This window comes from Hippichthys cyanospilos, chromosome 20 (assembly GCF_059441005.1).
Source record: "Hippichthys cyanospilos isolate Australia breed blue-spotted pipefish chromosome 20, RoL_Hcya_1.0, whole genome shotgun sequence".
Taxonomy (NCBI): Eukaryota; Metazoa; Chordata; class Actinopteri; order Syngnathiformes; family Syngnathidae; genus Hippichthys; species Hippichthys cyanospilos.
In genome coordinates this window covers 11,944,817-11,972,212 of record NC_142388.1, presented here as the reverse complement: position 1 = coordinate 11,972,212, position 27,396 = coordinate 11,944,817, and the positions used below count along the sequence as shown (strand labels likewise).

The following is a 27,396-nucleotide window of genomic DNA, read 5'->3' as shown; positions in this document are numbered from 1 at the left end:
CGCCCCATCGAGCAAAAAAAGTGCTGCTTATCTGAAGCTAACAGAACTACTCTATTGCATCCAACAACTCAATGCAGCTCAGCTTACCTTTTGGCATTGATGAAGGCAGTTTTATCCTTCCACCTGAAGGCTAGATATGAATATTGTTTGAACAAATCGACCAATAAATATCTACCAATAAATCACATCGTGATTACACATTCATTTGTCAGGGCCGTGCAACTAATAGGAGGGACACCCATTTTTTTTTAAAATACACAAACAATGAAAAGTCCATTTTCTATATCTCCTTTAATCACAAATAGGTACAGAACTATAAACAAACAGACATAATAACTGCATTTATCCATGCAGCCAACTTCATCATAAAAAAAGGTATTCATATTAACTACATCTATACCTGTGATAACTGTCATACTTCCTTATGGACATACAGTATTAAATGAACAAAAGGGTGATTGCATAATAGCACACTCATTGGTGACCATTATACATAGCGGCAATAGAAATAAAACATTTACTACTCAACTGTTGGAAACCAAACACGCTTTGTTTTTCTTTTTCATGTGGAAATCAATGTGGTAACAGTGGGGAAATGCTTTTAGCCACAACTGGCAACATATTGTCAGCATGTTTGGTAAAAAACAAACAAACAAAACAAACAAACAAACAAAAAATAACAACTTTACCCATTGCAATCAAATATGGTGTGCAGGGAAACGAAACTATGTATTTTACATGTCTAGACAAAAAAGGAATTTGTGCATTTCAACAGCTTTGCAACTACATTTGCACCTCTCCTTTGGTATTATGGTGTAAACTAGATGCACTGATTAACCCAAACACATGAATAATATGAATTTCAAGGGAAAAGTTGAAAACATTGTGCACTGTAGTTTACAAACAAAATGCAACAAAAGTACTGTTCCTGAGTAGGAAGTGGTTGTCAAATATTGCATGTTACACATTGACGAGTTTTAGTATTTTATGGTTAACGATGTATATTATCCCATACAGATGTGTGCTGACTTGTCAAATTTCATTGTATTGTATGCAGTGACAAAGGTGAATGTGCATTTGAAGTACATGCTTGTGACTTTCAACTATCGAGGCATGTACTGTATTTTCGATACCGTTGTCCTCACCTGCCAATGACTTCAGACTTGACAGCCCAAAGTGGGCTCATGTAGACTGTGAGATACATGATTTCGAGGAGTGGCTCTCAAAGTGGGGTCTGCGTAACCCCCCGGGGTCCTTGTCTTGACTGCAGGGGGTCCGTGAAATAATTTGTGTGTTTTGGAACTGATTTTTCCTCATTGGAAAGTTGTCATTTATGCTAATATGCCCAAAATTAGTCGTTTGTTGGTCCAACTTGTGACCGTAAATAACATGCTAGCTAATGTTAGTTTTTATCTTCAGCATGGGAAATAGTGTTGCCTTGTACTGTATGTGTTTACCTTGTAAGCATTTTCGTTTGTGCTAGGTATTTCCTTTTGGTAAATGTTACTATATGCAAATGTTTTGCATTAATATTCAAACTCGTTTGAATCTGTTATTGTTTTATGATTGATTTAATCTACGCGATTTGTGTACATTTTAGTAAGATATATAATTTTTGCATATGGGACTTACCTGAGTTATGTTTGGTGTATTTTTTTTTTTTTTCAGTTTTACAATATAAAGAAGTGATAGCTGTACAACTGACATAAATACAATAATTTTTCATGTCAAAATGCGTTTTGGGTCTACAATTGCTTGCTAACGAGGCGATGAAGCCAGCAAAGTTAAAGCTACATTTAATAATGCTATTTTTGACTAAATAATTGTCAGCAACCTTTCAGGGTAAGTTGACCTTGTTTGTTATGAGGAAAATTAACAAAAATAATTCATATTGTTAATGTTCACATTATCCTCCTGAGACCCAGCCTATTAAATTATGTCTTCTATAGTGGACATCTTTTTAAGTCTATATTCTCTTTTGACTCATTCAAGCTTCCCAAATAAGTCCTAGTACACTCAATAAAACATTGTGGCCTTTCCATATATTTGTCATGTTGAGTGCATTGTCTGGGCCAAAGCGGGATATGTTTCATGTGACCCCACTGGTCTAAATATGGTAGTTTTTACTTTGTGGAGTTGATAGCAAAATTCAACTGATTTTATTTGTCTCAGAGATCATATTGCCATACGTTGAAAGAAAATGACAATAGTTAGCCAAGGGTCAGGTATTGACCAATCACCGCTCGAAAACATACAACCGCAATAAGACAAGACAGATCCGTGATTAGTGATTAATCGAGCCAAGCTACAGTATTATAATTTTCTGCATATAAAAAATGATTAATCAGTATGCCATGTTGAGATTAGTGAGGTTGCATAACATTATTGGATACCCTTTAACCCTTTACTCTCGTTAGGACAATGCATCCCAGAGGGTATAAGAATAAGATGAAATGGCATCCCAGCAAGTTCATCACACACCTAGCTACAGATTTTACTGGGATTTAGCAACTTTTCCAGACATAACAAGCCAGTGCTGGGCCCACTGTCAACAAGGCAGCTTGTGTTGTACAATTTCTTGTGAATTAACCATCTAGTACTGAGGACATATATTGATGTGTGCTATATATGTTACTATTGATTACAGATTACTATGTATTGTAGGCATTTGGTGATAAAATATCGATGGGGCAAAAAAAGTGGGATTTTTTTTTTTTTTTAATTTCCCAAGTATTCTAGACCTATAAACAAGTAATATGTGCCATAAGTGTTATTTTTGGAATTAAAAAAAATTAGTTGTGAAAGGGTTAAAAAAAAATTGGAACCTGTTTAATGTGTCTGATGCAGCCCTGTCTGAGAATAAAAACAGAACAATACAAATTTGGACCCATTATTCTCAAAAAACACAAAAACATGCAATCCTAAACACAACAACTTCCTCATTGTACCAACAGATGCAATCATAATAGCAACAGTCAAAGTAATTGGAACAAAAGACTAGAAATGCAACAAACTGATACAAATGAAGGAAACAAGTGTTAGATATGGATACGAGTCAAAGTTGCAAGAACCCCTCTGAGGTGAAGATTTTGTCTAGGATTAACGATTCGCACAGGCAAGTCAACTACGCTCTTCAAGCACTTGACATCTTGCTGTTCAGCTGATATTGGAACCCAAATTTCCAAGTCATTATGAGCTCAAAAAAGTTTGTCTGTGACTTGGAGCCCCAAACTGTTTTTGACTTGACATGATGGCTCTTATGTCCAGTGAGGCAGCCAGCGTCTGAGTCCTTGGAAAAAATACTGCATGTTAGTCATGTAGAAGTCGACGTTGAGAGTGAAGTCGGAGCAAATGTTAGAGGACTTGTCCACCAAGGCGCAGTAGAGCGCGGTCCCACCTACGCTGATCACCATGGTAACCAGACACAGCAGGAGCAGGATTAAGCAGGAGTCTCCGCCGACTTCGTCTGCATTGGACACATGTGATGAAAATGTAAAGCAGGCAACTGTGCACACATACTGTACATTACCTTGTATATATTGTGTGGCTAACTTATTTTTACACTTGCATTGTAGTTCAGGGGTCCCCAACCTTTTTAATCATCACGGACCAGTCAACGCTTGAGATTTTTAATGCGGATCGATGATGATTATTAAATCAATTATAACTGAATTACAAATGCTATCTATTTCAATACTAAACGTTAATTAGATGCAAATGAATACTTTTCGATGCTAAACCTTTGCATATGCTGACATATATTGAAGGGAAATACCCGGCACAAAAGAAAACGCTAATGAGCTACACTCATACAAGCCAGCATTATGTACTATGCTGAGGATGAGAACTAACATTAGCTAGCATGTTATCCAGAGTCACAAGTTGCTGGATCAACAAACAAATTCGTTTTGGACATACAAATCAGTGGTCCCCAACCATTTTATCACCACGGGCCGGTCAACGCCTTAGATCTAAGGGGGGGGGGGGGGGGGGGGGGGGGGGGGTGCTGGCTGCTTTAAAAAAACCACATCATACTTCTCACTATGTATGTAATATCAACAGCGGCTAGAGGTGGCGCCAAAAAAAAAAAAAGATCAAGCACAAACATATACACTGTTACACTAAATCATCTCCAAAACATTATTTTGGATGCAGCCCACGCGGCCTGGTACCAGTTGGTACCGGTCCGCGGACCGGTAGTTGGGGACCACTGTCATTAATGACAAAACTCTTACAAAGAAAGTACAATTTACAGATACTCGTGGGCCAGATTTCACAGACACAAAATAACATGTGTGTCATGTGACTGACGTCACACTTTCCTTCCTCACTACAAAATGTCATATCAACAACGGCCAGAGGGGGCACCAATAAACACAAGACAAAATAAGCACAAATAAAGCACAGAGCTGCAACTGTTAAAGGATAGACTACATCAATTCCAAAACATCATTATTTTGGGTGCCGCCCATGTGGCCTGCTACCAGTTGATCCATGAATTGGTACCAGGCCACAGACCGACGGTTGGGAACTATGTTGTTTATAACATTAAAATGTTACTTAAAATATTCTTTGACCATGAAAACGATTAAAACCGTTTCAAATTGAAGGTCGACCCCCATTAGTTTCAATCTTTGAGGGTGCAGTAGAAAAAAAGGTCTGCTCTTTCATTTAAATTGGTACAGTTCAGACCTGGTTCGATGCCATCTACTGGCTCACGGAAGCGGACTTTGCGTTTGGAGCTCATTTTGTCCATATTGCTGGGAGGTGGCAGTCCATCAAGGGATTCTCTCCTCCTCTTCAGAATGGAGACCAGACCATCAGGTGATTGACTCTGAATATAAAACACAAGTGTGTGCATTATATTTGTAGTTACAGAATTGTACCCTTTAGGGGGCAGTAATAGTGACTTTCAGAGCTTTGACATGCAACAACAAAAAGCTCGTGTTCACCATGCAGAAATAATCAGCCTCAGCTTGCAGCATACGCTGCATAGTCTAAAACTATGTCATTTATTTATATATCTTCTGACATATTTCACAACCCTTTGATAAGAGCCCTGTGCTTACCATGTCTCATTACAAGTCTATCCCATGTCTGGAGTAGTTATTGGTAGATACAAGAAAAATATATTCATACCATAATGCAATTTAAAGAAATAAAGGACACGTCAAAATCCTAGTGTGGTCTGAAAATCTAAAATAAAATGCATGGTGAGATGTAGTAACTAATATTGTCTAACAGTGGTGTTGTTTCAGGCACTTTGATGCACTTGGTTATTTTTTTTTTGTTTTACTTGATTTATATTGCTTTTTTCTTTTGTTAATGTTAAAAAGGATACAGGTTTAGGTATACTTATACATTTTATAGATATTATTCATAGTCAACATATCAAGTGGGGGGGTTTTCCCACCTGACTTATAGACAGGTTGTATGCTAGGGGTATCAAAATATATTTGAGCACTGTTTTAGACTAAGCTGTAACCCATATGAATGCTGTTAAAAATCATTTACAGTTGTTAAATTTGATTTATGTTGCTTTTTCATTTTGTTAATGTTAAAAAGGATACAGATTTAGTTATACTCATAAAATCTTTATCGATAATAATTTTATTTATAGTCAGCACATCGAGTTGGAGGGTGAAACATTTTTTTTTTCCTGGGGGTGGTTGGCAAAATATAATTGAGAATGGGAGTGCAACCAACAATTAAGAGTGATGATTGAGTTCCTTGTTCCTCCCCCTTCTGACATGTCTTGCATATTATGATTATTAAAAATATAAAAACCTGTAAATCTCTGGGTGTTTTAGTGGAAGCAGACACTTGTTTTTTTTTCATTGTTTTGATTTTGAAAACATTTTACCACATTTGGGTGGTGATTTTATGCAGAAATTGAGAAATTCATTTCCATGTCATTGTGCATATTCTTAGTCCTGTCAGAAGAGAATTCACCTAATCCAGGAGCAATAATGTTCATGTCTAAAAATAGACATTCTGTAATAAAGGCCATCAGGCACACACATGCAGTAATAATGTCATATTTTGCTGAGTCTAGAAATACAGATTTAAAGCAAACTTTTTACAGCCTTTAAATAAAGCCTTAATGTCTGACGCTTCCACATCCGCCTCACAGTTCAGGGACGCGAGTTCAAAGCCATCTTGTTCTGACCTTCCTGTGTGAAGTTTGCATGTTCTCCCCGAGCCCGTGTGGGTTTTCTCCAGACACTCTGGCTTCCTCCCACACTCAAAAAAAAAAAAAAAAAACCTTGCATGGCAGGTGTATTGGACATTCTAAAAATTGTTCCTATGTGTGATTGGGTGCATGAATGGTTGTCCGTCTCTGTGTGCAAGAGACAAGAGACATCTTTCGATGCCTGAGTCTTCATTCCTATTATGGGATGTTGAAAGCCTTTACCTTCATAAGCTTGTGCAACTTTTCACTTGTCTCTCTCTATTGGTGTTGGAATGCTGGGTAAAAATACACCGACGAAACAACCTACGGAGGATGATGTAAAGAGGGCGGGGCTCTGACGAATGTCAGACCAGAAAAAAAAAAAGGGTTGCAAAGGAGTGGACATTTTCCATAGGAAGTTCAACTGAGGAATTTTTTAAATGTGGTGGTGACTTGACTTACAAGCGGCTCAGCTATTGAGTTTTTTAATTAGTTTAGTTTTTTTAATTAGTTTTTCAATAGGCAGGTAACCAGTTGAGGGTGTCCAGCGCCTAATGTGTGAAGTCAGCTGGGATAGGCACTAGCAAGCCCTTGAGTAGAAGCGGCTCTAGAAAATGGCTGGACGGATGCCGTTGTATGAGTAACACTCCAAGCAAGCAAGCAACTCAACACCATATCTTAGCCAAGAATACGAATAAATCAATCATGCCAGAATCACAATTGCTTTTATAACAGAATCTGGAATTTAGCATAGTATTATAATAATATTAATTATTATTATTATTATTATTATTATATATATCACTGTCACCTAAAAAACATACGTTTGAGAGAGTCAACTTGTATTATTATCATTATTATTTATTCTATTTATTGTACTATTTTATTTTACATAGGTTTTTACTAGACTGTACGACCAAAATATTTTTTTACCAACTGACTTATAGACAGGCTGTATGCTAGGGGTATCAAAAACTCGGTCCTCAAGGGCCGGTTTCATGCATGTTTTCCAGATTTCTTCCTCCACAACAACACAACTGATTGAAATGTATTTTTGCCCTAGATTGTCTGGCAAGGAGTCCCATGCATAACCTGCCTTTTGCCTATTGTCAGGGTCCACAATAAAATGACAGACGCGTTAAGACATTCAATTCAGTGTGTAAAAATGCCATTGTTCAATTGTAATTCAGTATGGCCACCCAGCTCAAGCCAGTCAAAATTCCACTGGGTTACGTAACCACAACTAAGTTTGGCCTGAAGCGCTCATTAGAAACAGCTGATTTCCTCCCTGCCTAGCAGACAAGACATGATGTCTTGGCCCTAGCTCACTAGAGAAATCGGGGATGATATCACTAAGGGAGTATCCCAGCACCTAATAGTTACGGGCTATTATTCGGTTTGTAAAAATGACACTGAATTCCACACATGAGTAAAGAACATGAAAGGGAAGAGGAAGTGGATAGGTGAGATTTTTCCTACCCCGTCTACATGGCAAAGTTTGGCCAAGTCTATTTCTGACGCTTGTGCCACTCCTGTTGGCCACTCCACCTTTGCATCTTCCTCTTCCTCTTCCACTTCCTTTGATTCTTCATACGCCTCTTCGTATCGTCCATGTTTAGGACTCCTAGGATGACCTGATTTGGGCTTCATTCTTCCTGTTTCTTCGTCATCTTCGTGTGTTGCTTCAGGGTTGCACGCTGTCAAAACACATTACACACGTTACAGCTACACTTACAAAGTTGAATGAGATCCACTGTAAGGGCAGCTTTTATAAACGTATATAAAAGTGTTCTGTATTCAAATTCAGCTCTTATTTTTTGATGAGCACTTCATATTGTAAGATGAAGCAAATTTTGTTTGGTGAATAGATACCTTTCAATCAAAATACAACGAGCATGGCAAAAGACTGGAACAAGATTGGACCTACTTTTGTGGTCAAGCCCTCTATAATTTTTTTAATCAGGCAAACATTACACACTCACAGTCAAGATTTAAACAGTTGTGAAATGTGACACAGCTTAAAATAAATTAATAAATAAATAAATAAAAATAAAATAAATGCATTGTGTTGTAATAAATTGTATTCGTACCCAAGAGAACATTCAATAAATAGCTGCTGAATAAATGCATAAAAACAATTAATTCAATACAAACAAAACTTACACAAATTATAGTAGAGACATTGCTATTTATTTTTAAATTACAGGAATATTTATTTAACTATAGACAGTATATATATATATATATGTATATATATATATATATATATATATATATATATATATATATATATATATATATATATATATATATATATATATATATATATATATATATATTTTTTTTTTTTTTTTTTTTTTTTTTTTAAATACACGATCCCTTAGAAAAAGGACACTTCATGCATATTATCAAAGAGGCGTTCCACCACATGGATATGTACTCGGTTAAGCAAGTCCTTAGCTAATACTTCAGTTTTCTTACAGCCCTGATTATTAAATGACACGCTTATATCTGCTGCATGTCTGACAGTTGTTAAAAAAACAAAACATGAATACATGAATACTATATTACTAAAACTGAAAGGTTATGATCTCTCCAGCTGATTCAGTCTAGAGCTCTGTGCAGCAGTTGGCGAACACGGAAAGGTATTTTTGACGCATTTATTAGTTGTGCTCTTTTGGCATATACACACAATCATAAACTTGGTGGAACACAGATAGTGCACAACTTTGGGTAATTATGGCAATACGAACTTGAGCTGCGTTGCAAGGTAAAGGTAAAGCACTCAACTTTACACTGGTGAGGTGTTCATTGAAACAAATTTAACAAACATAAAAAGATATATCTTACGCATATGAGAGCATGAAGAATTTACAAAAAGGAGATCTATTCTGTTTGGCTATAGATTTTACATTGTCAGTTTTTGCCAGTAACAAAGAAAAAAACAGAATTTGACCCTATAATTAGGGGGCATACTATACACATGTGCATCCTATATTTGGGGAATTAGAGTAATTGAATTTACCTTTTCCCTGATGGGACACCTCTTTCTTGGTTTGTCTTGCTATGTCTGTTATCTCTTCTCCAAGGGATGGTCTGAATTCGCAGACAACGATGAGCAAAAACCATTTAAGATAGGCATGAAAAAGACCAGGTTAATCAACATGAGGTCATATGAACATGAAGAAATCCACCTGTACCCAAAGGCTATGGGCTAGAGTCGCAATCAGTGTCACTGTACACAACAGTGTCTGGCAGACAGGTCTGTGGTATTTGTTAGGATTTGTCAGATCTTAAATTTTGTTCATAATTCTCATGTGCCCGTCACTGAATCTTTCCTTTTTGTTGTTTTTTAGCAAACAGATTATATGCAAGTTTGCTGGAAGGCTACAACGTGTTAGATATTTATACACTGCAAAATACTGTATCATCTACTAGTAATGGGTATCTGGAAATATTTTCGCCTGGGTGACCTGTGCTTGAGTAAGGCATCTACAACTGTCCTTTGCAATCTTTATACATCAAGTACAAAGACAGTTTGATATTCCCAAAAATGAAGGCCAAAACTACAGGAGCGTCCTATAAATGGTAACTTCTGAATTTTTTAAATTTTTTTAATCAACACCATTCGTAGAAGATTGATCTATCTACATAAGCAGAGTTTTGACGCACAGATGTGCATTTTTATATCAACTGTATTCTTACTTACAATAATTACCGTAACGGAACGAGCTTGTGGGCGGACGTCAGTTGGCTGTTAACAAGTAGCTCGTGTTAGCTGAGGTTGTTACAGCATTATTTTCAATAAAACAAGCGAGCAGACTGAACCACCGTCCAAGTCCATCCTTTATGCACACAGGAATATTACTAAAACTGAAAGTTAAGTCTCCAGATGATTTAATTAAAACTTCACTTAGAACAAGGAAAGATATTCCATTTCTATTTAACTGCGGTCTTTACTGTTCAACCGAACTGAACAATTATTCATGGTAAAATGAAATCAAACCGCATCGTGAGGAAAGGGAAAAACAACTGCTTCAAGTGCATTTCTGGCCAAGCATTCACTGACCACTCACAATGTGGGAAATCTCAAACATGCTTAACTTAATGCGCATAACTTACAAAAATAAACAAAAAAATATGACGAGTTTACTAAAGATGAGTTTGCTTCTGTTTTGCTATCGTTTTTACATTGTTGCCAAAGTGTTGGTGCGTCTTATACTCAGTATATAGAAAATATAGAAAATAAAGCACTAAACTAATCATACTTAATGTACTAGAGTAATCAACTTAGGTGCCAAAGTGACCCAGAGTAATTGATTACTTTAGTTACTAAAGTACCTAAAGAACTCTATTACTCTAGTAACTGTAGTAATTCATTACTTTAGGACCTAACTAAAGCAGTTGATTACTTCAGTACTTGATTAGGTACCAGTCATTTTAGGCTTGCCTTTGTCCAAAAAGTTGAAAAAAATACAAGCAAGCACTTGGGATTGAGCATCTAGCCTCCTTAAAAATCCTATTTTGAACCTGATTTTATGGTGTGAAAACATTTGAGAAAATATTTTCAGCTAATAACTGTCTACTAAAATATGTAGACAGAGGTACATTTACAAATAGCCAACCACTGCATGCCTGCATTTCCTATTTAACAGCAGAACACAAGACCCTAAGCGTGGATGTTCCGGTATGTCTCCAGGCTGTAATGACTCACCTGAGGTGTGTCCCACAGATGTGCCTCAAGGTCTCAATGTGTTTCTGGCCGATGGTGTCTGTTTCAGCAGGCAAACAGTGTTCAGCGTCTTCCTTTTTGCAGCGGCTCTCTGTAGGAACAGAAAAAAAATCTGTAGCGTCACAAAGGATCGAATTAGAAAGCAGTGCGGACCTTACCCCACTTCTCCTGCAGGACAGTGAGGTTGAAGAGCACACGTTCATGGTAGAGCTTCTCTAGCTGGAGAAGCTGGATGGCCAACTGGACTGGTGACGTCAGCAGTTAAAGACATTCAACCCATTCAAGGATTCGCCTCTTGGCAGACTTAAAGCATTAACAGACGCATCAAACGTCTGAGCTATGTAAGTATGGGGAAACGCCCACAGACAGATGAGCAGACTTGGAATTGTTTTGATGTGGAATGTATTCATCCGAGCATGGCTTTATGAACTTTGTTTTGTATATTGGGGCATAGCTCGAAGGAAATTTTCCACAGTTTAAAGAACATAAACAAAAAAAGGGGTTTCCCATATTTAACCAATTCACTGGCAGCCCAGTTACATTGGATCTTTGACATGTGCACTTGGCGATGGCAGTGAATAAGTGAAAACTCATCTGTCAAACTTCATTTAAAGCTGCATTATGCAGGAAATTGTTCTATGTGCCTGAAAAACAAAACTGCACATTTCCTTACATGTGCACTTGTAGAAACTCAAGTTTATGAGTGAAGACTCAGCATATGGGCAAGAATCGTCAGAAACAATTAGTACAAATTCAGCAGCGAAGGACAAACCTTCCATGCCATCTTCCATCTCATAATAGTCATCACTTGGGTAAAGAACATCCCAAGTAAGATGATCATCAAATCATCTCCGAAGACCTCCATTGCAAACAGACATTGGACGGGTCTCAAGATGACTACCCGAAGGAAGAGAATATCAGGGAGATAAATAGGAGGAGCTATTTGGCGACTTTTGGGGCTTTTCTACAGCCTTCAATATTCAGCTGTGTCAAAACAATTGCGCATCGAAACTTCAAATTTTATTGCAGCAACATTAGTTTCAGCGTGCATGCACTCTGCCTTGCACTTGTCTTGTTTCCGCCCCACAGCCTCCCCCCATAACCGCAATAGTATGTTATTCGATATATGATGTAGAAACGTGTCTAAAAGTAGCATCATTTCATCATTTTAAGAACACACACATGGACAGCCATGATCTATGTAACCACTAAAGTTAGGGGTAGACTAACTTAAAAAAAAACTTGACTCGGTTGAACCCATTAGCGTTGTTTGCCAGTGCGGTTGAAGCGTCTGTAGAGGAAGCGGATCCTCTTTTCCAAATTGTGTCTTCTTGTCAAATTCACCCAAAATGAAGTCAATAAAGGATTGTGGGGGTTACTTGCTAATTAGATGTTTAAGTCATAAATGGTCAAATAAAAAGGCTCTTGTGAATCTACTTTTGGCCAACCAACATCCTTCACAATGCCTAACCATATAGTTAATTTATTTGCTGTTTTTTCATTCCATTAAATAAAACTGATTGCCAATGTGTTTTCTCAGCAAAGGATACAGTCTTCTTGGAGTGAGCAGGCTTCTGCGATCTGCAACGACAAACATGTTTAACGTTCAGCAAGACCAATGTTGTAAAGGTTTTAACCCTTGAGACATTTTTTCGAAAAACAACTTTAATCCTCGTGACTGAGTAGTGGATCCTGTCAAATTTGGCTGCTCAGCCACAAGATGATTTGATGTGAAATGCACTCTTTTCCTCAAAGAGATGATGGTCGCATGGTGTGACGAAGCATGCGGATGACCTGTGCAACTCAAAGTCACGTGCGACTGCTAACTGCGTAACATGCATGTCACAAATTATGCTCAGTTTTATTTTGCTGTATGTAAAATGGTCTTTAAACATGTTTTTCCACTTTCAGATGGTACAGTTGCAAAACAGCTGCAAAACGGATTCCAATGATCATCCAGCAAAAACGAGATGCGTTAAAGCAGTTTTTTTGTGTATGATAGTTTTTTGTCTTCATTTCTTTGATGTGTGTAGTTTTTACAACCAAAGAACAAGATACAAGATGATTATAATGAATAAAAGAGCATTCATTTCCTTCCAATGCAATTCAATAGATGTCCATTATAAGTGGATTTTCACAAATCATGGTCCAGCCTGATACTTATTTCCCCGGAACAGCAGGAGTTAGCAGTAAATATATCGTAGAAAAAAAATCCTTGTTCACAGAATGCATTGCATGGTACAATTAATGAATTTAGCAGCACATTTATTTTTGTCATATTTGTTTGTGTTATTAGTAGTAACACAATGCTTGATTTATGTTGCAATATATATTTTTTATTTTTTTTTAACCCCTAACCCAATTCTTTGCACCACATCTTTGTATTGCTTACTTATTGCTTGTAAAATTGTTTTGAAGTATGATCTAATCTACAAATTTCATGAACTACATTTAAGGATACAAGGTTATCGTGTGGATTTATGTGTAATGACACAATTGCAACTTGTACACAATTGCTGTAAGTGGTTATCAGAGTAGATATGTTGAAATAATCGTCAAATATTAGCCTTTGTTTTCTTGTTAACATTGATCTTGTTAACATTGATCAAATTTTCTCCAAAAGTCACAGCAGAGACTTTTAATAAGACTTAATAAACACGTAATGCAAAAGACTGAATAAACACACGGTACTTTTCAGCACAGTGGTCACTCACACATATTGTGCACGCAATACTTTCTTTTATCAGTTGTTAATAACAAATAAAATAAGAAGACTGATTCCTAACACCCTATTATTCACTAAATGCACTCAAAAAATATTATAGAACTCACAAGAAAGGGAACTTCTAGTGTTTACAGTTTGAAGTGAGGCAATGTGAGAGACAGACTGAAAACTCATACATTATCTCCAAACCATCCAACATAAATAATGGCAGAAGGAGAAATGATCCCGTTCTCAAATTCTCAAGCCCATTCTGTGTTGCCCAAGTGTTATCCATTAAAAAAAAAAAAAAAAATAGAAGATTCAAGAGATTCAAATGAAAAAGAGGATTGCAGCATAGTATGCATTCAAGCTTTACTTATTCAATCCCAAAGACATACCGGTATTTTACTTTTTTTTTTTTTTAAATCCAAACATCCAATCCCACTCTTTGTTTTCAAGTGTTTGGTTAAAAGAGGGTTTAAAATGACTGTTCCTAAATGAGGTAATTAAGTATTGAAGTCCAAGGGGTCTGTAGCCTGACAGCAAGGGCTCCGTGAAATAATTTGTAATAATTAATAAAATATTAATTAATAAAGAAATATACATGTGTTAGTTTTATTTTATATTAAATTGTGAATGTATTCATGACTCTTCAAAAAAGCATCTATTCAACGACTTTATTCCATTTTTTTAAAAATGTATGGAATATATCAAATTTGGATTTATTGAAAACAACAATGGGCATCCAAAATGGCCTCAATGATTTTTTTGTTTTTGTTTTTGTTTTGTCTTGAAAAACATTTGCCATGCAGGTCCTTGGAAAATTTGCTTTCCAATGATGGGTCCCTGATTCCATAAAATTTGATAACCCTGGCTTTAAGTAATTAAATACGAAAGTAATCCATTACTTGAAGCCATAAAATTCTACTCTTAAAAAAAAATTTGGGATGTTCCCAAATTGAATTGCTGAATTTATAACCATTAGAAATGTTAGGTTTTGTAATATTAATAGTTAAGTGTGTCTGGTAAAAAAAAAAAAAAAAAAGACTACATTAACTTTTATAATTCATTTAAAAAAGTATTAAGTGAAAAAAGGTACTCTTTGAAAAGTTTTTAAAATAGGGTAAAATCCTGAAAATGTTTTTCTAAAGAAAAGAACTATTTTAGGAACTTTAAAATTAACATCACTGTTAAAAACTGCACTTCTCACACACTTACACAATACTAAACGAAGTGATGGCAGAGACAGTCTGCCAAGCAGGCAACCGGGCCCCGGTTAGCAAGCTAGCAGGTGGCTAGTGCCTCTTGTCACACCTTGGAAAGCCCCGCAAAGGCCTGCTGGGATACAGTATTTTAGTCACCCGAAACTAAAACATGTTGGGGATGTGTGGGCATGAAAAAAAAAAAAGTGTTATAGTGATCCCTTGCTACTTCGCGCCTTCCCTATAATGCCCTCAAGAGCGGATTTTGTTTTCATTTTAAAAAAAAGAAAATATATAGCGGAGAGATGCACTGTGAAGGTTTCATGCATGCCAGACAGATGAGTTAACTCTAAATCCACTTGCTGCAGACACTCCTCAGACATTAAACTAATGCACCTATTTACACATATGTACTTAAATTGTAAATTATTGAACATTATACAGTAACTGTACTGTTATCCCTTCCCATCGTTTGGCTGTAGTTTCACGGAAAGCCGCAGTTATATTAGCGGCGTCCGGAAGTCTAATTAGAGTGACTCCTGTAGCTGACTAAACATGATAACGATCAGAGTTTACACTTGAAATTCCAATTTATTACAAAAGGAATCTAGGAAAGAGATTTACAACGCTCCGTGCAGTGTGGCTCTTTCCTCCTCTCCCTTTGCATCTATCTAACAGTGAGAGACGGGCACATACAAGACACGTGATTGGTTCCCGGCGTGACCATCGATCAATGAGGGCAGGAGTTATAATCTACTCCCTCCCTGGAGTTGTATCTACTCCAGGACATTAAATAGCAGATACTTAAGTGCATTAAGGACATTAATTCTCAAATACTTAAGTTTTGAATCAATACTTAAGTATCTTAAGGACATTAATTCTCAAATACTTAAGTTTTGAATCAATACTTAAGTATCTGAGATTGAATATCTGGACTCTAAAAAAAACGTGAAAATTTCCCTGGCATTGAATGAGTTATTTAGACTTCAGCGCTCCACTAATATAACCACAGCTTTCCATGAGACTACAGCCAATTGGATGGGAAGGGATAACAGTACAGTTACTGTATAAGGTTTAATAATTTAAGATGTAGGTAAATATATGTAGTCCAGTAATACCTTAAATATGTAGAGTATGAAGACTTTTGTCAAAATTCAGGTCCCCACATAACACATGCATGAAAATTCTGTCAGGGGGGTGACACTACTCCGGGATGTGATTAACAGCTAAAAGCTGAGTGGGTTGGTTTCATCATATTGGCACAAAAGCTGTTTTGTTACCCAAGTGTGTCCTTTTACAGATTATTCAAATATTAAACAGCACCTAGGGCGGCTTGGTGGTGGAGTGAATAGCACATCCGCCTCACAGTTAAGGGGACCTGAGTTCAAATCCACCTGGCTCTGGGCTTCCTGTATGGAGTTTGCATGTTCTCCCTGAGCCCGTATGGGTTCTCCTACTTCCTCCCACACTCCAAAAACATGCATGGCAGGTGAATTGGACATGTTAAATTGTCCTTATGTGTGATTGGGTGCATGAATGGCTGTTGGTCTCTGTGTGCCCTGAGATTGGCTGGCAACCAGTTATGGGTGTCTCCTTCCTACTGCCCGAAGCCAACTGGGATAGGCACCAGCAAGCTTGCAACCCTCGTGAGGAGGATAAGGGATTCTAGAAAATGGATGGATGGATGGATAGATGGATGGATGGATAAATAGCACCAAATGTCTACAGTTATATAGATTTGAGTTTACCATGGAACACCAAATAAAGAGGTAGAGGAGTAACCAACAGAGGATGTGGTTAATGTCCTCAAAAAGAAACCTCTGATGTACAGTAGTAAATAGCAAACGTCAAACAGTTTGGTGAAGAGGATTAACTCATGATCACAAAAATACAAGCACATCTGTGATTGGGATCACATATTAAACATATAACATATAAACAGCATGCAGCAGCAGCAAAGTAGTCACCTACAGAAGTGTTTTGCTTACCAATCTGAAGAAAAATGTGACAATTTGACCAAATACAGCAAGATAATGACCCCAAACTTCGTCAAAACCGCAAAGGAGTTTTATCAAGGGTATGAAATGAAAAGGTTATAACTGGCTAAGTGAATCTCCAGACCAGACAGTGTTCAACGCAGGACGTGTCTGCACATGTATAAGTAGACAGAGCGCGTTGTCAGTAAAGTTAGCATACAGGACATTATTGTGTAAAAGTTGTGGTGGAGCGAATGAAGAAAGGGAGTGGTGTATCAGATCAATAACGATTGTTCCACATCAGTTACGTTCAACAATACTGTAAAATCCACCGCACACTTCAAGCTCCACCACATACCTCAGAAACGTCATTGTGCTGTATGCAATGTCACCAGATGCTTGTTTGGTGATGGTTTCATTTAGTAAAAATCCTGTATGCTCCCAAAGGATTACAGGAAGAAAAAAATATTGTCCTCTTTCCACACAAACACCCACCTGGTGAAGCGAGTGTGGCAGTAGTGTGTAGTCAGTATTTTCTCCAAGAGACTGTAGAGAGGCCAGCAGCTCTGGGCTGAGGCTCGACGCTCCATATCTGGAGACACTTCCTGGAAACATACCAGAAAACAAACAAAACACCTATGAGACTCACCTGCTCTTTCTCATGTCCAATTAATTATGTCAAGCCATGCATGTTTCCTTTCAGAAGCATTATCAGCTGCGGGAGAATAAACCTGGTGATGACGTAGAGATGACATCCACAATGTCATGAGTGTGTGGTGTGCATGATGAAGGTGTGTGTGAGCAAACAGGCCTCTCATGGAAAGTGTCACAAAGTGATGATGCACTTTATGACACGTATATATATGTATACCAATGGGAACTAATCTCGGAAGGAGAGTTTGTGAAATCATAACAGCAGCCTTTACACAGCATGAGAACTGTTTTGTTTTGCTTGTTTTGTTTTGGGTTTTTTTTTTTTTGGCTTGTTGGACCAGAAGAATACACAGGAGAATGCTCTGCTTGTTAATGCTTGTCACTAAAGTGGAGAATTTAAACATTTTAAATTTTAAAAATGAAACTTGACAAAAAATACATGGATTGCCTTGGTAGGCTTTTATTTTTAAGTTGTTCCCAAGGTGTAACATGTGACTTCTCATTTTTCTGTGCAAACTGTTCCTCTAGAGCAGTGATTCTCAAAGTGGGGTCCGTGGCTTGACTGCAAGGGGTCTGTGAAAGAATTTAGATGTTTTGGAACTGAAGACTTTAGTTTATCTCAACCACAGATTTGTGCCTTGTTTGACTTAGTCTGTTTTTTGGCGCCGCCTCTGGCCGCTGTTGCTAACGCATTTTGTGGTGGGGAAGGACGGTGTGGAGCAGTTGCTGTTGGTGCGCACAAGTTGTTCCTTCTCTTTGCGAAATCTGGCCTATGAGTGTGTTTTCTCTGTTGAAATGTTGTCATTTATGCTAATATGCGCAAATTTAGTTGTTTGTTGGTCCAACATATGACTGAAGATAACATGTTAGCTAATGTTAGTTTTTACCATCAGCGTGTTGTATAGTGTTGGATTATTTTGAAAGGCATATCATTTGCAAAGTCTGTTTTTGGGTGCCGCCTCTGGCCGCTGTTGGTAATGCATTTTGTGGTGGGGAAGGACAGTATGGAGCAGTTGCTGTTGGTGCGCACAAGTTGTTCCTTCTCTTTGTGAAATCTGGCCTATGAGTGTCTGAGTTGTGTTTTCTCTGTTGGAATGTTGTCTTAAATGCTAATATGCCCAAAATTTGTCGTTTGTTGGTCCAGCATATGACTGTAGATAACATGCTAGCTAATGTTAGTTTTTATCATGAGTGTGCTATATAGTGTTGGGTTGTGTTGAAAGGCATATCATTTGTAAATCATTGTATGCTCATATGATTGATTTAATCCAAGCAATTTGTGTACATTTTAGTAAGATATATAATTTTTGCATATGAGACTTTTCTGAGTTATGTTTGGTGTATTTTCTTTTCTTTACAGTATTACAATATAAAATAAGTGAGAGCTGTATTACAGTTACAACTAAATTAGAGTTACACATATTTGCTGTTTGCCGTCTGTCTAACTAGAAAGAAGCCATTGGGACATCTAATTAGGACAGAATATTGAAAGCGACATTTTATTGTATAATGCTGTTTTTGACTAAATAATTGGCAGCAATCTGTTTGGAGGAAATCCGGGTTGTTATAAGGAGGCGTGAAATGTGTATTTTTTTTTTATTTTCATGACAATGATAATGTTTTTGCCATGTGAAGTGTAGTTGTGATAAAATAAGGATTAGCATCATTTTTTCAGTATGTTGAAAAAGATGCAGTTTTAGGTATGCTTACAATTTTCATAATCTTATTTATGGTCAGCGTGGCAAGTGGGGGGCATGAAATGTTTTCTCTTTCCTTGGAGGGGGCTATGCAAAATATAATTGAGAAGCACTGATATACAGGAACAAAAATTCCATAACACAAGATGGATGCATTTATAGATTTCAATCCACATTAAATTTAAAAATATATTGAAATTCTAATGTCGTTTATGAGGGTTTATTTTGATGTCATCACAAACACAAAACTTGAGCTTGACATGGAATCTGACAAAAACTCTTGCTTTAGCAGGTTGACATCAGTGGCTGCTTGCGTAGTTGCGCTTGCAGCCATTTATTATGTCAATGACATATTATGAAACAAAGTTGTATGATACAAGCGCTTACATAACATTGTACTGTAGCTTCCTATCTCCAGCTGTTTGATACAATATAGGCAACACCCAAGTGTATTTTTCTGGGGCTTACTATCATCCTGCTCATCTTAATGCCCTGGTTGCTAAGTGCAATCTCAGAGGGGGCAGCAGGATGATGGTGATGATGGTGATGATGGTGATGATGGTGATGATGGTGATGATGATGATGATAATGTTTCTAAACAGCAGGGTTTTTCCAGAATGATGTTATTCACTGTGTATGCTTCCCTTGAGTTGTTCATAAACAGAAAGCTGTCCCTAAGAGGTATTTCATGAACAAGCACTGACAACATGTGTAAAATATACACTTATAAGTATTCAATGCATGTTTCTTTTATATTATAGTGTTATAATCAGGTATGCAAATAACTGGTCGAAATTTTTCAGGCATCCTTTGACATGTAAGACATGTATGAAAAGAGCATGTGAATGTAGCGCAATTTATGGATAGCAAGCAAGCTAATTGCCCTCTTGCTAGGGCGAGAAACAAAAAGCAGAAACAGCACAAGCTGTATGACAGAGCTTTTTTTTCCCTCTTTTTTCACAAACTAAGCACATTGTTCCATGTCTTCCTATTCCGAGGATATTTATTTGTTTACTGAAGCGGCTTGGCATAATTCATTATTTGTTGCGGGTTAAGCATGTTTCTGATTTCCCTCATTGTGAACAGCCTGTGAACGCCTCAGCAGCCAAAATTGATTACACTCCAAGCAGCTGTTTTTCCGTTTCCTCACGAAGCAGTTCGAGTTCATTTTACCATAAATACCTGAACTTGAGCAGTATTCGTGTTTCACCAAGTTTATGATTGTGTGTATATGCCAAAAGACCATAATTAATAAACGATTCGAATGGAATACCTCTCCATGTGCTTTAACCATGTGCTTTATCACCTCTATACCTTGCCATTCTTATTTGATTCAGCTGGAGACATAACTTTTACTTGATCCTCTACATTTGAGTACTATTACTGTGCATGAACAACGATGCACTTGGACGTTGGTTCAGTCTGCTGGCTTCTTTTATTGAAAATAATGCCGTAACAACCTTAGCTAACATGAGCAGCTGTTAGCTGCAACAGGCACTGGTTGCTAAGAGACACCTGACGTTGATGCTTGGCTTATGTGGTTGACAGATCAACCTTCCTCGAAGGTTATAAAAAAAATAAAAATAAATTAAGATAATTTATGATTTAAGATACCATTTTTAGGAGCCATACTTTTGGCCTTCATTATTAGGAAAAAAATGTCTTATATTTGGGGAATTACGCTAACACTTTGATGGGGCTTTAACATGAAAAGTCAACATTTGGAGCTTTTAATTTTTTGGACTTGATTTTGTAAAGTATTATTTTCCTTCATTGATACATTCCTAGGCATTACTTGCTTATGTTGCGCTCTCACACAAGCCGCGTTGCAGCTTGAAGTGGGCTTATGGCAGGAGCAAGACAGGAGCATTTTGTACTACTCCTACACCTCCCCGTATTGTCTATACAAGAAAAAATACATGCCGACCTTGTCCCCTTCTTTTAGTTTTCGTTTTGGTTTTAGAGCTGAGGAGAGATTTTGCACCGAGTCGGCCAAGTAAACAGCAACGTTTCATCTATTCGCTACAACGTTTTACTATAGAAAATGCTAAGTTGGCCAAAATGTGTAATGGAAGCACACAATTGGACAATCAACGTCAGTAGTAAATCATTCACCCGCGAGCGAAACTATTGTCATAAATACTGGATTCTCACTTGGACTGATTTAATTGGAGGAACATGTGATAGTGAGCGGTATCCCAACGACGCATTTTAAATTCAGTAAAACATCTGTTTTGGCCCCGTATTTGTGCTGTTGGAATAGTCATCAGCCGCGAGCCTTGTGAGGATGAGCAGTAAAAATGATGAATAGATGCATTGTTGGGTGGTTCACGTGGGCATTGAGCAACATGAAGGGGGCAAGGTACACGGTAACATGTGTGGTGTCTGTAAACAAGGCGTTTTATTTCCTGGTTAGAAATCTCGGTACCATGAAACCCATATTTAATAAGAAATTAAATCGTCAATGTGCTAAATGTAAACATATTACACTGTGGAAAGAATAAAATATCATTTTATAGGCCCTTTAATAATAGCCAATGTGTTGGCCTGCACAAAACTAAAAAAACGAAGATTTTCAGGTAATAATGGAGACCAAATGGGTGACTGGAAATGTTCTGTGGAAACCAATGCTCTTAAAAACAATAAGCATTTATTGAGCTTACAGTTATTTTCAGTCATACATTTTTGCAAAGTAATATGTGTATGGCACAGATGTCAAACTCAAAGCCGAGCGGCCAGATCAGGCCCGTCACATCATTTAAGGTGGCCCGCAAAATGCTAATTATACAAAATTATTCAAATGTTGTCAAAAACCCATAACTTGCTAAAGGGAAAAAAGGCCTTTATTTCTACAAGAATTTTTCTTGTATATGTAAATATTCAGGGAAAAAGTTACATTTGAAACCATTTGTTGTCATTTTCTTTTAATTAAATCCATGGTTTTCCTGGAACATTTGGACTTGTTATAGTGCACAGGTGACAAACCCAAGGCCCGGGGGCCAGATCTGGCCCACCATGTAAATGTAGGTGGTCTGCAAGATGCTATTTATAACTTCAACTTTCCGGCTAAAATATCAAATTTGCAAATTGTCTTCAACATTTACAGTTTTTTTTCTTGTTAACAATACCTCTGAACAGTTTTTAGCAGCCTCCGGTTTCAAAATCTGTAAATGTTTGACGATTATACTTAAAATTTGACAGTCACAACAGCCCTCCGACAGAAACTATAAATACAATGTGTCCTATGATAAATATGATTTTGACACCCATGATGAATGGTGTTATAGCTCACTTTGCAGACAGTTGATCACAAAACAAAATAAATATATACTTAAGTATAGTACCTTTGACATTGCTGATGCAAATGTCATCGTCCTTCTCCTGATGAGTTGTAGCTACTGGACCTTTAGGCGGCCCCGTGTTTTTGTTCCCCATCACCTCAGTCACTTCTGCTAGCTTGTCTTTCATGTGAACGTCCAACCAATCAGTATGCTTCTTCAGTAATTGTCTCTGCTTCTGAGTGATGTGAATCTGAGAAACTATTAGTGAGCCGTTTCCAGGAAATAAGAGGCTTCAGCAGGTCGCTTCTAACAAAGCATGTGATGTGTTCCTCAGTGGCCAAGCAGGGGGAGATGTGCAAAGTCCTCTAATCTTTACTTAGAGCTCGGCGGTAGAAGCAGAAAGCACTCCCTTAATTGTTCCCAGCCAGCTGTCAGAAAGAAAATATTTTGTCATTTTTAAAAACAGTGTTTTAGGAAAGAGAGGAAACATGAGCATAGAAAAAGGTTGCATCTTTGCATCACATTGCTTGTGACTAAAATAGCTTCTTTTTTTGGGTCTAAACGAAAGCATGGCTGCTCACTGAGCTACAGAATCCCATCTTGAATGGCTCCTGGAAATAAAACACATCCTCGTTGTGCGCATGTTCCATCTGTGACTTTTTATAACCCCAATTAAAATAAAACAAACATGAATATTACTAAGGCTTTTGTACTGAGAATATGACGTAACGTTGTCGTACCTTAAATTTGTGATGCTTGAGAATTGTTGGCTATTGCATAGCATCAAGAGATAACATGCCAAACTTAAATCAAGTCACTTATCTTTTCTTGAATGCACAAAACAATAGCAACATTATTTGAGTGACATGGGATCTTTAAAGGTGAGATATTACCCTCCTGAGACCCGGCCTATTCATTTGTGTCCACTAGTGTGTCAATTTGGTCTCAGCAAAACAACAGTCGATTGCATCTTACCCAACGACATGATGCATCATTGGAGAGAACAGGATGTCCTCGATTGAGCATACTAGGATTTACCATGTTTCTCTGTGTGCAAGTCAAGTTTTTTTCTTCATTTTAAACCCCCATATTGTGGGGGTCGACTTATTTCTGCATAACTCAAAACAGACCAATTTTTCCACATATTTGTGTTTAAATAACATTAATTTGAATGCAAAATATGTAATAGTATGTCATTTGCAAGTCTTAAAATTATTTTATAAATCTCTAATTTGATATAGTATACATCGGTTTTAGCACGTTTGCACTTTCAAATGTGTTTTCGTCAAGCGCCGCCTCATTGCCTCTTTGTTGTCAACAACGAGGCTGCATGGATAACTTTTGACACTTTATGCATGATGAGAAAGAAAAGACGGCTTGACATGTCTGTTTAAGACAAAAATGCGAGAGCAGTGGGATGGCACAAGTGGATGCCACCAGGTTGGGGGGAGAAACACAGCGAAGTGAAACCGATCCACGCTCTGATCTCGCCACAATCGTCACTTGGGTAAAGAAAGCTTCAGCAAAGCTATATTGAACGCGTCCATAGATGACTACCCGTGAAAAAGGAACAAGGATGTTTGAACAAACGTTCGTGAGTCAAATGGAAGGAGCTATTTAGCGTGTCAGATAGTGATGATGACTTTAAAGGCTTTTCGAAAATCCATATTCAGCTGTCAAAAAAAGAAAAAAAAAGCATTGAAACTTCAAACTGTTTTATTGTTGCAACATTAGTTTCCGCATTTGCGATACACTGCCTTGTACTTGTCTCATTTCAGCCCCCCTATAACCGCAACAGCATGTTATTTAATATACGATGAAGAAATACGTCTAACAGTACCGTCATTTCGTCAATTTAATAACACACACCATAATTGAACAGCCATGATATGTTCAACCACTAAAGTCAGAGCATTTTTGCAAAATTCACTCAAATTTAAGTAAAAAAGGAGCGGGGACAGCTTATACGCGAGGTCAATTTGTACATGGAGAAATAGCTCAGAGTCAAAAAATATAGACAAAAACTAATTTTCAAGACAGTGAACGAATAGGTTAGGTCTCAATACTGTATAGTACGTACATAAGTTTCTCATAAATCATGATAAATTGTCACTGACATCATTACAGCAAAACAAACAAAAGACAACTCAATACAGCACACTTCATATCCGTTTCTTCCACTCCAATCATTCAGTTTGGGTGAACGGTTTCGTCTCATAAAAATATGTCCCCATTAAGTCATTTGCTTTCCCATGATGGCTTTAGATGTCGACAATCTATTTTTACTGAAATGGCAGTGAACAATTCAAGATTAACTATACTAGTATGTCTTTTAATTGGTGCTTTTCTAGATTTATATGCTATTGAAGAACTCTGTTGTACATCTATATGTCAAATAAATAAGTCTAAAATTTGCACATATGGTCCTTATCCAACAGACTGAAAAAACGAAGAGATTTGTTGCCTTTCATATTAATGGCCTTTTACGGAAAATACATCTGGCAAGGATCTATTTAAAGATCTAAATAAACCTTTCATTCACTAAAACGCTCCTTTTCAAAGCCTCCCTGCATTATAACCACATAGCATCCTTTGCTTTTTCCTCATCCCAGCTAATCACCTGCACCCATCTGTTAGGGCCTCCCCCATGGGAAACAACTCACAAGAGCCGCTGCCATTTTACACACTAAAAGCTTGTCAACATCAACGTCATAATTTCCTGTCTCTTAAGATATGGTTTTGGCATTCTATTTGGAGCTCATTACACTCAGTACACATCCGGTGGAATGACCTTAAACTAAACTTTATTAAATTTACTTGCTCAAAATGTTCCCCCAAAATATATTATTGCTCCCTTGGACATGTAAATGATGCCTATATCGCTGGAAATGTAAAATAAAACGTGCAAATAAAACATTTCATTTGGTGCAAAGGCAACCATATGAACTGCATTCATATTATCAACTGTTTCAATTCATATTTGAATTCAAAGGGTTAGGGAGTGTTTTTTTTTTTTGTTTGTTTGGGGGGGCGGTTATATATTATAATGCATTGTAATGCGTGTTACTGTCATTTGTACCAAGTAAAATATTACTATTTTTTTGTGTGTAATGCCTACTACCGTGTTACAGCAAAAAGTAATGCATTAGCGTAATTACATTTCTTTCACAATGCCTTACAACACTTTTTAATGCATTTAAACACTGGTCATCTCTAGCGCGCTAATGCTAATGCCGATTATTATCTTTTTAGCACCTACAAATTATGTTTGATCATTCAAACGTTGTAAATATTATCCATTCACTTCAACTCACATTCAACATTAGATTAAAAAATATTTAATAATTAAAAATCATTTAAAAGGGGATGTTCACGTGGTGGGCAATTACTGAAATTTCAGATGGAATAATCTATACAACATTGGATTTTAAAAAGATTCAATATTGACAGTCCTATCTTACATGTGTTTAAGGACATTATGATTGTATACGGATAAAAGTGTAAAAAATGGAAAAAAAATAGAGTAATTAGGAACCTTTACGCCCTTATCCGGAAAGTTTGGGCCCAGGTTGGCCCACATGGATCAAAACTGGTTTTACCTTCATGCACTCTACAGCAGTTGCAGAAACAGTCGTTGGTCTTTGTCACTTATAAAACTTAACCCAAAATCCCCAAATTAACTAACCTGAATCCATTAAGCCCTTCAGTTGGTCGAATAATTTTCTTTCATACGGTACTTTTTAATCGAAGGTTGTCAGGCGGGCTTTTTTAAAATCACACGCATCAATTTTCGTCACTCCATAGTTTCCTCGCTTGAATTGTCAATCAAACGGGACCATTCATGCAATTCTTGTCAAATCCAGACGCAAAGATATGGCGTCTTCCTATCTCCATCGTTCGATTATACATCGTGAATCTCGCGACTGAAACCCAAACCCTTCGTACCTTATATAACTTAATGACACATCTGGGGAGGATGAGACATCATGTAGGCTACTCACCGCTGAATGATGTGTAGCGGCGTGAGTGCGCATCTTCACCCGGAAAGGAAGCACACGTCTCGAGCGTCTTCGCTTGTTTTCAGATGCAGGTGCACATCAGTCGCCAATATCTATCAAGCACATCTTGTTTACTCTTCCATCCGGGGAATTTGCAGCCTCTTCTCATTGCCAGAGGCCTGTGTTCGCTTCATGAAATTGTTTTGAATTTGTAAATGTTGTCGATGCTGCCATCTTCTGGCAGAAAGTGGACCCGTGCTGTGTGTAAAAGGTTACGTAAAGACCCCGACGAGTCATATGATGACTTAATCCGGTGGAGTGCGCGTCAGATTATCAGAAACACTTGAGTAAACATGTATGCATGATTGTTGTTGCATAATGGCAAAATAGCGCTGAAACATTAAACACCCAAAATAAGAAGAAAAAAAGTATTATCACAGTGTCATTTATTATTTTTGTAACTTTTTAAATATAAATTAAAAATGTAAAAACATAACAAATATTTTTCTAAATTGTAATTTAAAACACTTTTTTTAAAAGTATATTTTTATTAATTCAATTTTTGTAGATTTTTAAATTCATGTGGAATTATTTTTTTCTGAATTTGTCGTAGCTATTTTTAAATGAAGGAAATATAATTAGATGTACGTATTTAATAGTGCCATCAAGTTATATTTAATAGTCATCACACACGAAATATATTTTAATCACAGTGTTATTTATTAATTTTGTAACTTTTTAAAGATAAGTTAAAAATGTAAAAAAAATCATGACAAATATTTTCTAAATTGTAATTCTTTAAATAAATGGACTTTGGACTTTCACTTATATACCGCTTTTCTACCTTAGGTACTCAAAGCGCTTTACACTAACTAGTCATTTACCTACTGATGACGCAGCATCAGGAGCAACTGGGGGTTCAGTGTCTTGCTCAAGGACACTTAGACATGGTCTTGATGGTCGGGGAATTGAACCCACAA

At 37.1% G+C, this 27,396-nt stretch overlaps 1 protein-coding gene across 2 annotated transcripts; it reads right to left on the bottom strand.

Moving 5' to 3' along the window:
* Nucleotides 1-274: 274 nt before the first annotated feature.
* cnstb (consortin, connexin sorting protein b) lies at nucleotides 275-26,618 on the bottom strand. 2 transcript variants are annotated; one of them, XM_088404038.1, is made up of 11 exons: nucleotides 26,420-26,618; nucleotides 22,482-22,846; nucleotides 17,282-17,391; nucleotides 12,455-12,485; nucleotides 11,063-11,149; nucleotides 10,887-10,995; nucleotides 9,198-9,268; nucleotides 7,652-7,869; nucleotides 4,693-4,834; nucleotides 3,398-3,466; nucleotides 275-3,289 (listed from the first exon to the last, which is right to left on the bottom strand). In XM_088404038.1, exons 2-11 carry the CDS (start codon nucleotides 22,603-22,605, stop codon nucleotides 3,258-3,260), a joined length of 993 nt encoding a protein of 330 aa, XP_088260164.1. In that variant the 5' UTR covers nucleotides 22,606-22,846; nucleotides 26,420-26,618; the 3' UTR covers nucleotides 275-3,257. The 2 variants fall into 2 exon arrangements, with proteins under 2 accessions (XP_088260164.1, XP_088260163.1); XM_088404037.1 differs by having other exon boundaries at nucleotides 275-3,466.
* Between the last annotated feature and the right edge of the window lie 778 nt (nucleotides 26,619-27,396).